Here is a 12,398-nt window from a genome sequence, read left to right on the forward strand (position 1 = left end):
CAACATCCATAGCATCTCTTCATTCATATGTGATGCGGGAAGTGTCCGATGTGTAAACAATTGCAAATGAAAGATGGATGGACACTTGTTGACCACGAAAAGTGTCCGTCGCCTAGTGTGTAAGCAGGTGGCGCCCCCAAGCAACTTAAGTGGGCAGAGACTGGGCAGGTAATGGCGGTGTGTAGCCAGCCTAAGTGACGCCCTTATGCTGCCCATTTTTGGCATTCTTTCGGGGCCTACTTAGTAGGAACAATGCCTCAATGCCTCAATGCCGAGAGAGAGAGAGAGAGAGAGAGAGAAGCTAGAAGATAGAGTCGTAACCACATAAGAGACAGCAGCGCCGCTCACGTTCGGTGATGGCCTATCCGTTCCACCCCGGATTCTGAGCTTCGCTAATTCTCTTGGACACAGGCCCAGGAAGCAACGATAAAGATAAAAAGAAACAAGGGCGATGGCAGGCAGGCATTTGGATGGCGCAAGGAGTCTAGCTGGGACTGTGTGCCGTCCTCCTCTGCATCTCGTAGCTTACACTCAATGGCGTGGCACTGTGTGCTGCACTGCCTGGCCGTCTGCACCTCTTCGGGGCGCAATTCGATCTGTTATTTGTCAAAAGAGGGGATTGCACATGTGGTCATGGGTGGGGCTTGTCTCTTGCCCTGGTGCTATGCTGGTGCCCAGGAGGCCTTTGTATGCAGCAGCATTAGGTAATGGCATTGCATTTGCAAGTACTGCCACCACCACTACACTTATTGAGCAGGATGCCAGCTCCCAGCAAAGCACCAAAGCCTATCCTTTCCCTGAGTTGGAGCCCAAATGGCAGCAGTTCTGGGAAACCCACCAAACGTTCTGCACACCGGATGCTGTGGACACTTCAAAGCCCAAGTTCTATGTTCTCGACATGTTTCCTTACCCAAGGTTTTGCATCTTCCCTTGTTCTACAGTCTGTGTACTTATGCTTTTTACAACATATGGTTGATTCCCTATAGGCATTTCAGCATTACACGTGTTAATTATTGTAAAGAAAGTTACACGAGAAGAATCCAAAAGCTTCAACAAGTCATGACGTGTTTCACTCTTAATCTGAAAAAAGGTCACAAACTTATCCTGTAGCTCAAGGGATGCAACTGGATATCTAGATTAACCACCCTCATAATACCATCACCAACACATTGGTCCTTAAGGCACTTCCACAATTTTGCAATTGTGTCGTGATCGCTATTAACTTGCATAATGGCTTTGTTGTTTTGCAATGTAAACAATAACATTGGGAGTGTGTTTATTACCCCTCTTTGTTCTAATAACAATGTCTGAGGTCCTATTCCCTTCCTTTTGTGATGTTTCAACGACCCTATATATTGAGTAGAGGCTTGATGCAAGTCTTCCGTTCTTAGCTAAGGCATTGTGATTAGCTTTGGTGGAAAATGCAGCCACAAATTGATGCTGATGCTGCTTCGAGTATATCTGATGGTTATAGAGGACCTCCAAATCTGCAGGGGATGGGAGTTGCCTTGGCTGGCCTCTAGGAGTGAAACACTGCTTCTTGCCACTTCAAGCAGTCTTCAGTAGTGAAAATGCAGCTAGCTATAAGGACATCTATGACCTCGATGTGCATGCTTTGAGGGATTGTGTTTTGGGACTGTTTAGTCCGACCACCATCCTATCTCTCCATCTCTATATTCTTTTGGGACTCCTAGTCCCCGATTGGCATTGGTGTCGTGGCCGAATGGAGTGTCTCCTTGACACATATGACCTTTGAGATTTTGTTATAGTCCTTTTACCTTGACCTACCATGGATTCCCATGATGGAGTGATCTCAGACTTGGCATCTTTATGGGATCGGTTGAATGCCAAAGCCCCCTCTTTTCTCTTTTTAAGTTATACTAAGATTTTGTGCTCGTATATGTAAATCGTATTTGGACCGCCATAGAGGTTTGGAAGAGATTGGCATCTCTCTATTGAATCCAGACATTTGAGCATCGATTATCTCTCAGGTTGAAGCTATGATAGCTTTCTATTGCAGATACCCCTACAATGAGAAATCACATCCATAAGATGGAGGAGATTTGGGATGAGCTTGCATCCCTTGGTACGGACATTTCTTTGGGGGACCTATGTATGAGACTTCTCTTATATCTTCCATAATGGAGATATGATGTCTTCTACACTAGTCTTCTCACTTCTCATAGTTGGGAGACTATCACTTGGGAGGAGCTAGTCCCATTGGTGCTAGAGCAGGATGCGTGTCATAGTGAGAAAGATTTTGGTAGAGCTTGTGCACATAGCTGTGCTTTTGCAACTTTATCTATTGGTACAAGACAAGCCAAGTAGAAGTAATGGAAGAGGAAGAAGTTGGAGTCACTTTTTAACTTTGGTTTAGATTTTGTGGGGAAGCATAGAGGATATCCCATGTGTCCTCATTGTGGAAAGACCTCATACCTCGAGGAGAATTGTTGGAGAAAATGCCCTCACCTTTATTCGAGAAGGAAGAGTGGATTTACATGGGAGCCTTTGTCTACCTGTACTTTGTCACCTGCTATCACCATTGAGTTTGTGTTTTTGCCCATTTCTTGGGTGGAGGAGCCTTCTCTGATTGTGTTACTTTTTTAGTAGCCTTGGCTTATTGACAATGGTACATTGAGTCATATAACTCCTCGAGGTGATTTGTTGCAAGATCTTTGTTTGTCAATGGGCATCGTCATTGTTAGTCACATCTCTTCGGTGCCCATTGACAGTGTTGGCACCTTACCTCTATTATTTGAACATCCATCGACCTACATGTTTCGAAGGTGGGTTGCCACCTTATCTTAGTTTATGGCCCTACTAGATTTTGTATCCATATTGTCTTCATGGAGCAAGCCTTCTTTGTTGAGGATTCTTCTATAGGAGTCACTTTTGTGATAGGTTGGAGAGGAAGCTATATATTCTTCATTTCCCTTCCATTGTGGGGGACCCTCTGAGGTATATTTCTATAGCTATACATGTTCCCGGTTGTGCACTATTTATCCCATAGGTTACATCCAATCTCCGATCATCTCCTCCCGTAGTTCCCTCGTATCTCCTATCCCTTTTAGAGGGGGATGATGTTGGTGATCTGGTTGTGGATTTCTTGGCCCTTTGTGTTTCAAAGGGGGACTTCCTAGGATCGTAAGGAGTTTCTTCAAGGATTTTAGTCTACCTTTGGCCTTTTATGCAAGTAGCGACCCCTTTTCTTCATCATCTAGCCACCATCCCCTACCACTTGGCCCTCGGTCCCTATTGTTTCTATGCAGCTTATGGTGCCTTTGATAGTTCCTCGCTATCATCTCTTAGTTGGGCCAGAGGCTTGGCTCACCCATTCCGGAGACTGGAGTTTTTAGGAGCGATCCATTCGAGGCCTTACCACATTTCTTTTTTTAATACTTTTGGCTGTCCTGTGTGTCCACATTTTGGGCCTAGCTACTCTATTCCCAGTTGTGGTTCCAATTTGCATATATAGAGACAGTCTATCCTTCGCTCATTATCTATCATTGTTCCTTCATGATTTTCCAACATTACAGCCTTGTACCTTTAGCCATTGCAGTCACATTGTTCCTTTTCTTACCTGTGTTCTTTCTCTCTCTCCTTCTCTTTGTAAAACTTGCCTATTGACATGCCATTTCTAGCTAGTCGGAGACCCTCCAGGAGCTGGTGACATGCCTAAAAGAAACTACAATAGTAGATGACAGTAGTTTGAGGGCTGTTTCAGCCAAGCAACATCATATTTAACATGTTCTAGTAGCGGAGATAGCTTTAATGGCCGTCTAGATTAGGTAGGAGTTGATTTCTTCAATTTTCTCGCGATTGAAGTGCAACATTCTCTCTCATCCTCTAGCCTATTTTCATCCTTTCCCAATAATTTCTAGTAAAATCAGCCATTGGAGGTGGAGATTTTGACTAATCTTTGTTGTAAATCCTAATTTACAGAAAAAATTAGGGTTTGACAGGCACTGTTAATCCTCGAAGTTAAGAAGATAGGAGGACAATGGAAAAAAGGGCCTAGGCCACAGCCGGCCATGTAAAAAAGGGGATAAGGGGATGACCGCCCAAAGGGGATTTAGGGCTTTGTATATAAAGTTCAAAAAGTGAACAAGAGCTCATTCTTTAGTGTGTGGCAAAGTGGACTCTTCTTCTTCTCTCTTTCTCTTCTCTTGCTTGCTTGTGAGTGCTTAAGGGAGGGAGTGAGCTTGTGAGAGCGAGGGATCTTGGAGGTGAAGCTCTCCACCTTCTCCTCTCTTCTTTTTCTCTTCTCTTCTCTTCTCTTATCCTACGCATGGCTATAGAGGATGAAGCTTGGAGAAAGAGGCTTGAGGATGCTTGAGCTTGCATCACTAATCGTGGAGCTATCGGAGTGCTTGTGAGAGGAAGCAACTCAATTGGACATCAAGGTAAGCTCACTACACTCATAGAGAGGGATAGCGCGTCGGCTATGTGAGAGGTAGCCATTAGTGCTCGCTTGAAACACTTGAACAATAAGCGGTCCGTGGGTCTTGGTGGTTAAGCTTGTACTCGCTTCTACATTTTGATTCCATTGCCAGGACCAACGGATTCAAGCCTTGAGTGCTTGCGCGCTCCGAATCGAGCATTGAAGTAGGGTTTTTCCCAAACCAGTGCTTGAGCTAGATACATAAGAACCGAGGGACTTTGAAAAGGTATTCGATCTCCTTAGCAAGTAAATTTTTAGCTTTTTGGATTTGGAAAAGTAGGTTGGAGTAGTGTAGGTGTTTGCCTTGTGATTTGGATGCATTAGGGTAGGAAAAAACAAAGAAAAAAAAGAAAAACAAGCATTGGGATTTTTGCTGTCATAACAAGGCAAGAGGGTTTGATTTGTTTGCCGATTTACATTTTGGAGTTTATTTACTATTCCAAGTATATACAACTCTTTCCCTCCACCTATAGCTTCGATTTAGAGGTGCATGCGACAGGCCATGACCTAAATTGTGTGATTCAAGCGATTTATTGTTGCGTCGGCCAAAATCGTGCCGTGTTCGGCCTGTCCGAGTGATGGTGATTGTGGGCTAGGTCCCAGAATCGGCTCTTGGCTCTCCTGTATTCGGCCATTTGGCCCACCACCATTCGGACGCTTAGGACTCGACTTGGCTGAATCAACCATTCGGCCTATCTTACTCGGACACTTGGAAATTCGGCCGTCGGCTGAACCCCACTCGGACAAGCGGATATTCAGCGTGTGGCCGAATTCACCACTTGGACCAACTTTGCACTCGGCCCATTTGACTCAGTCCTTGGCCATTCGGCCCAAATCCCCATTCGGACAAATCACACGGTCCTCGGCCCCGGTCGATTCGGGCCACTACCGTTGGCCATTCGGTCCTCGAACAACCATATTCGGATCAGTTACATTTGGCCCTTTTCTCATTCGGCCCTCGGCTACTCAGACTGGCCGAATCGGACATTCGGCGCCTACAATTCGGACCTGCTACGCCGAATTTGGATTTTTTCAAAATTTTAACGTGTAGACCCTAAAACCTACCGAAAGACCATATAGAGCCAAAAGCACATCATAGATCTATCACTAGACTAAAATCTAGAGCAAGTAGTTCAAAACTTAGCTATGAACGGTCCTTCAAATTGCGCATGGTATTTACTGTAACGGCCCTGCGGGCCGTGGGGGACTACCCCCCTTGGATCCTCACAGAGGGGGCTCTACCCCCCTCCGCACCTTCCCCAAGTAGGCTGGAGAGAAAACGCGCGCTGTGACAGGCCCTCCAAATTAGATCTTAGTGTAGTAATGGCTCCATACAAGCATAGATTCTCGCTTGCAAAATAGGAACCAAAAGCCCATACCCGCCGAACAAAGACAAACAGAGACCCTAGAATCTCAAAGGGCCAATCTAGCCAACAAGGGTAAAAAGGCCACACCACAAAAACATGTATATGTTGCATTCGGACTACATCTAGTCAAAGCGGAATGCAACAACATCAAGCTACAATTGTTGCGAGGATGACTAGACATGATAGTCCAAACAATAGTGTTGGGAATAAAGGCCTCGTGTCTTTTAAATGTGCTCGGGTGTGAAGATACCCTTAGCACTTGCACTTACACATATATATCTATCTAAAAACCTAAAGGTACACACTTGTCATTGTACTTATAAACATGCTCACTCTCTACTCTGCTCTATCTTACTCTCTCTGTCTCTCACTGTGCGTAACGACTCTCTCTCTCTCTCTCTCTCGATCCCCGTGCCCAACCGGTATCTACAAATTGGTATCAGAGCGTAAGGTGTTGCAGACGATCGTCAGGCTGAGGCAGAAAACCAGCGTGGTGACGAGACAGCTCAAAGGCGAGTAGGAAAGTCGTAGGCAGGCTCATGTGCTCGAGAGACGGTCGACAAGTGTAGGCCTGCAGTATCGCGACGTGATGGACTGGCGACCAGGTGACGGTGACTCCATTGGACGGGACAGGGTAGCGGGCAGCAGTCGACGGGACTGGGCAACGTAGGGGCAGCAGTCGACGGGCGTGTTGCATAGCGGGAAAGGTCCCGTGCGTCACGAGATGGTGGTCTGGGAGGCGATGTGACCAGTCATGGATGGCGGTTGGGCAGGTCAACGGGGCGCCCCCCTGTCATTAAAAAAAAAACAGAAATTCTATTTCTTCAAAATCTCCTCTGAATTTGCCTCCTCTCCTCCGGGTGTTCACACGCGCACAGACAGTGTGCATTTAGGCCCAAAAACTTGGGGCTTTTCCCAGTTTTGGGGATTGTGATGCAGGACAAACAAATCTGCCTGGGAAATTGCAGGAATTTGTGACATTTTGTCCCCAAGATTTGGGGCTTTTCATGTACATGCACAAATTGGGCTGAAATTAACCCAATTTCTCGACATTGAGGCACATTGGACCCCGTGCAATTTGGGGCATTTGCAATTTGGGCAAAATCTGTGCAGCAATTGGTCATTTTATGTACATGCGGGTTGAATTCCACGCAATTTGGACATCAACACTTGGTAAAATTTGGGGGTTTTGCTGAAAATTCCCTATTTTGGCAAAATTGGCCTGTTCTATGCATGACAGAGAAAATGCAGATGTGTGGTTGATGCTTTGAGCACAAAATTTTTGGGGCTTTTGACCGTTCGTGTCAAATTTTATGCCCGTGGGTACTTGTACAACAGAAATTGCAGCTGAAATTTTGGGATTCCTCATGTAATGTGATGCATATGCCCTTGGAACATCTGTAATCAGTTGGATAATGCTGTAGCACATGGTTTGGTGCTTCTGAAAATTTAATTACAGATCTGAAATTTGTGCTTCTGCGTGGTCATTTATTGCTGATTGGTACTTGTTTGTACTTTGGTTAATTGGGTGATAGTTTGGGCCTGCATTTGCTGGTTTTTTGGTCACATTTGGGCTGAAAATCATGGTTGGCAGCAATGATAGCAGTAATCTGATGCACATAAAGAAGCTTGAAGGCGCACATAACTTTGCAGTTTGGCAAAAACAATGCTACAATATCCTAGTACAAAAGAAGCAGGCAAAGCCGATCAAAACCAAAGGGGCAAAGCCCGCGGACATGGAATAGGACGATCGGGATGAGTTAAATAAGCTTGCACGCTCAACCATAGAGCTATCGATTTCTAATGCCTTGCTCTTCAACATTGAAGGTTTGGATTCTGCATATGCTATATGGACTAGATTGGAAGAACTGTATGCACAAAAGAGTGTTGCAAGCAAAGTGTATTGGTTAAAAAAGCTTATGGATTTGCGTATGAAAGAGGGTATAGTCACTTGAGTGAGTTTAACTCAATTTTCAGCCAGCTGGTTGCCTTGAAATTCATGATTGATGAGGAATTTAAGGCTACTTTCTTGCTTTGCACTCTACTAGAGAGTTGGGATACATTCAGGACTGCTATGAGTAATTCTAATGTGATCCTTGTTGAGAAACCCTTCACCCTTCACCTACAGTTTGCGTTTTTTGCGTTTGTGCGTTTTGTGTTTAGGGTTTGCGTTTAGGGTTTGCAGCCCCGAAAAGGGGCGCCATCCTAGATTGAATGTGCCTATTTATAGGCCACTCTCTCATTCATTCCTCATGGCTGATTCATTCAGTCTGTCACCTCTTCTTTCCAGCCTCTCCACTACCCTCACACCCCTTCAGGAGGACATTGCGGTTCGTGGTTCGTGGCTATCTTCATCATCTTCCTTGTGCTACGACACCCTTGTTCCCTTATATCACATTCACTCCATGAACTTCATCACTCCATTCATTAGAGTTGTTTTCTCTTCTCTTCTCTTCTCCATGTTTGCCGAGTTCACTCCGTGTTCCTCCCCGCCAACCCTACTGTCTCATTGGTATGTCATCTTTTGACATGGTATCAGAGCTGGATCTGCTCAAACAACGGCAAAGATCCTCCACTCCAGTGAAGGCAAAGACCGCACTTATCATAGTCCTGCTGCCTGCGTTTTTAGTCTTTCTCTCTCCTGCAAGCTATCCTGCCTACGTTTTTAGTATTTCTCTCTCCTGTTGCCTGCATTTTTAGTCTTTCTCTCTCCTCACCTGCGTTTTTCTAGTAGTTGCAGTCTCTTGTTGCTGGTCACATCCTCCTCCCACTGGTAGCTCACTTCCAGCCCTTCCACTACCCTTCCATCCCTTGAGGCGGACATTGCGGTTCGTGCTTCACAATGTTCTCACACCCCTTGAGGCGGACATTGCGGTTTGTGGTTCATGGTGGCTGACCTCTTCCTTCTTCAGCAAGGCACACTGGTATCCATGGCTTCTTTACCAACAGATGACCAGACTACTGGGTGCTCCTACTGTGGCATCACCAAACACACCACCGATCCTTGTCGACTTCGACCTTTGCTCCCTACCCCCTTGGAGTATATGCGTTTTTCACCAGGTACTCCTTGTGCCACCTGTCCTTTCTGGGCCACAAAGATCGTTTTGCATCGGCTATTAGAGTACTATGCTCAAGGCAATAAGATGCATCCGATGCGCACTAAGTCCTTCCGAGCACATGGAGGATCGATTGGTGCTACGACCTCTTGGAGATTGTCGCAATACCAACGGCAGTCTTCTCCCACTTATTTTCAAGTACAGTGGCTCCCATAACCTACGGATCTGCAGTCCGCTCCATCAAGAGACAGTGATTGTTTGATACCGTCTCCTCTTAATTCTGCTCCTTTGAGAGACAGTGGTTGCTCAACTCCTTCCTCGTCTTTGGCTACCTAGTCTGCTCCACTGAGAGACAACAACTGTTGCCCATCTCTTGCTCATTCTGAGCCCTACCCTTCCCGACCCTCGACTACTCAAGTTCGAGAGGCTACCTCTGGGAGCTCTTCGGCACCCCAGATACCTTCTTCGGCATGACCGGCGGCACTTCCTTCGTCATCAGATATTTCACAGTCCGTGATCCATGAGTTTTTGGATTTCCTATTTACTTTAGAGAGGGATTCAGAGGGGGATGTTATTTCTTTACCCTCAGAGGGGGCATCTACTTCCTCTTCGACTTCAGCGGGGGCCCCTCCACCTCCCATCTCAAAGGGGGAACCTACTCCACATGAAGCTCTTCACCCATCCTCTACTTTCTTGGGGTGGCTGTCTTCGACCAGTCATCTCTTCTACTGATACCTAGGATCTTCAGGTACCACCTACATCAGGACCTTGGAGGTTCAGCCGCGACTTGGTGACGAGACCTTCGTATTCCTTCCAGCATGGATGCACGGAGCTAGTGGCTTCTCTCCCGAGGTTGAGTTTCGGGTTTTCTAGTTTACTCAGTCTACTGTTCTTTACTGCAGGTTACCTTTCAAGTGGAAATCTTGGATCTATGGGATCTCCTACATCTTCTTCCTCCTCTTCTCTTCTTGCCTTCGTCTCTTGGTCAGCATGGAGCCACCTTTCAAGATCGAGTCCGGGCATATCCTTATGGTTCTCGGCACCACACAAAGTCCGACATTCCTCCTATGCATTGCATGTTTTCCTCATCTTTGTACTAGGGCACTTGGAAAACTGAACAGTTTCCCCACGAGGGACACTGTCCAAGTGACGCCTGTTGCATGAGCATTCTTCAGCATGTAGCATTGGATCTCCGCCTCACTCTTCTCTTGTTTCCCTTTTTGGGCCTGAGAGGGGGTGTCGAGAAACCCTTCACCCTTCACCCATAATTTGCGTTTTTTGTGTTTCTGCGTTTTGGGTTTAGGGTTTGCATGTAGGGTTTGTAGCTCCAAAAAGGGGCGCCATCCTAGACTGAATGTACCTCTTTATAGGCTACTTTCTCATTCATTCCTCACGGCTAATTCATTCATTCCGTCACCTCTTCTCTCTAGCCTCTCCACTACCCTCACACCCCTTCACAAGAACATTGCGGTTCGTGGTTCGTGGCTGTCTTCATCATCTTCCTTGTGCTATGGCACCCTTGTTCCCTTGTATCACATTCACTCCATGATTCAGAACTTTATCATTCCATTCATCAGAGTTTTTTTCTCTCTTCTTTTCTGTTCTCTTCTCCATGTTTGCTAAGTTTACTTCGTGTATCTCCCCGCCAACCCTACTGTCTCGTTGGTACGTCATCTTTTGACAATCCTTTTGTATGCTGATGTAGAGAGTGCTCTACTTATAGAAGAGATGAATCGGTAGAACAATGTATCCAGTAAGTCTTCCAATGTTTTGCATACTAGGGGCAGATCACAGCAAAAGAGCAAATATGATAGCAAGGAATGCAGTAAATCACGTGGCAAAGATGTTGAATGTCATCATTGTGGCAAGAAGGGTCACTTTAAACGTGATTGCTACAAATGGAAAAAAGAGAAAGGAAAAGGCAAGAAGACAGATAATAGCAAGAAAGAGAAGAAGGACAAGAAGAGCAGTGCAAAATTGAAGAGGTAAATGTAGTCACTCATGACAGTGACAGTGGGAGTGACGTACTCTTTGTCTCTTCACACTTTGGTGCACATGCTTTACTTGCAGATACAGATGATGACATGCATACTTGGATTCTCAATTCAGGTGCTTCCTTTCATGTCGCCCCTCATCGTAAGTGGTTCTCTGTCTATACAGGGGGTTGACATGGTGCTGTCCATCTTGGGGACAACTATGCATGTGAGATTGCAGGTATTGGCAGTGTGCAACTATAGTTTCAGCATGGCTCTGTCTTTACACTTTAGCATGTACGGCATGTACCTCAGCTCAAGAAGAGCTTGATTAGCACAAGGCAGCTAGATGATGATGGTTTTCATACCACCTTTGGTGATGGAAAATGGAAGATCTGTTAAGGTATCAAGAGTGATTGCTAGAGGTTGCAAGAGTGATACTTTGTATCCACTTCATGTATCTAGTGTGCGTAACCATGTTGTTGCCGTGATCGAGCAGCCAAGCGTTTCTTTGTGGCATGGCCGGTTGGGACACATGAGTCAAACATGAATGAAAGTGCTTTCTCGTTTGGGTTACTTGCCTTGTCTTCGTTATGCTGATTTTGAGCATTGTGATCATTGTATTTATGGAAAACATGCACAGACGTCTCATAAAAAGTCTCTTTCTTTGAAATCTTCTCCTCTAGAGTTAGTACATTCGGATGTATGTCAAATGCTAGGATTATCTTTAGGGGGAAAGAAATATTTTGTCACCTTTGTCGATAATGCTACACGGAAGGTATGGGCTTATCCCATTCGTAGCAAGGATGAAGCGCTTGATAAGTTTAAAAAATTCTTGGCATTGGTTGAAAATCAGACAGATAAGACAAGTGTCTTCGCTCTGACAATGGTGGGGAATATGTGTCCAAGGCCTTTCAGGCATGTTGTGACAGCAAAGGGATAAAGAGGGAGCTCACTAACCCTCATAATCCCCCCCAAAATGGCGTTGCAGAGCGTATGAATCGGACCATACAGGATAAGGTTCGTACGATGCTGTCTCATGCTGCATTACCCCTTGGTTTTGGGCAGAGGCTGTTATGACAGCCGTTTACTTAATTAATCGGTCACCAAACAAGTCTTTGGGAGGGGGGGGGGGAGTTCCCCAAGAAACGTGGTCGGGCAAGCCACCTTCATATGCTCATCTGAAAGTGTTTGGTTGTGAGGCTTTTGTGCACATTTGTAAAGAAAAACGCAGTAAACTTAAGCCAAAGTCTTGTAAATACATTTTCCTAGGATATGGTGACGAGGGTGAAATGGGTTATAGATTGTGGAATCCCGAGAAAAGGAAAGTAGTACGCAGCAATGACGTTATCTTCTGGGAAGATCTCATGCACAAACAGCCCGAAAAGACTGAGGAGTTCCGTAGGGTTGTATTCCGGGAAGAAATACCTTTTGGACAACAAAATGTACAGCAGCAAATACTTGCTGTAAATGAACTCGTAAATGCAGGAAATGATACTGGAAATGATCAGCCAGCTATTGCCCATGAAAATGAGCCATTACATGTGCAGGAACAGCCAGG

At 45.5% G+C, this 12,398-nt stretch overlaps 1 protein-coding gene across 2 annotated transcripts in view; it reads left to right on the forward strand.

Annotated features, from left to right (window-relative positions):
- The first annotated feature begins 261 nt into the window (after positions 1-261).
- EMB2369 (tRNA synthetase class I (I, L, M and V) family protein) overlaps positions 262-12,398 on the forward strand; it is a 65,221-nt gene continuing 53,084 nt past the window's right edge. Inside the window, exon 1 of one of the 2 annotated variants that reach the window (XM_087700148.1) lies at positions 262-915. In XM_087700148.1, the coding sequence (XP_087556274.1) occupies positions 452-915 (464 nt within the window). In that variant the 5' untranslated portion in view covers positions 262-451. The remainder of the gene's footprint in view (positions 916-12,398) is intronic. The other variant, XM_087700149.1, reaches the window with a different exon arrangement.

Source organism: Lygodium microphyllum, chromosome 19 (assembly GCF_053477565.2).
Source record: "Lygodium microphyllum isolate KBCC chromosome 19, Lygodium_microphyllum_v1.1.10, whole genome shotgun sequence".
In the NCBI taxonomy this organism is placed as follows: Eukaryota; Viridiplantae; Streptophyta; class Polypodiopsida; order Schizaeales; family Lygodiaceae; genus Lygodium; species Lygodium microphyllum.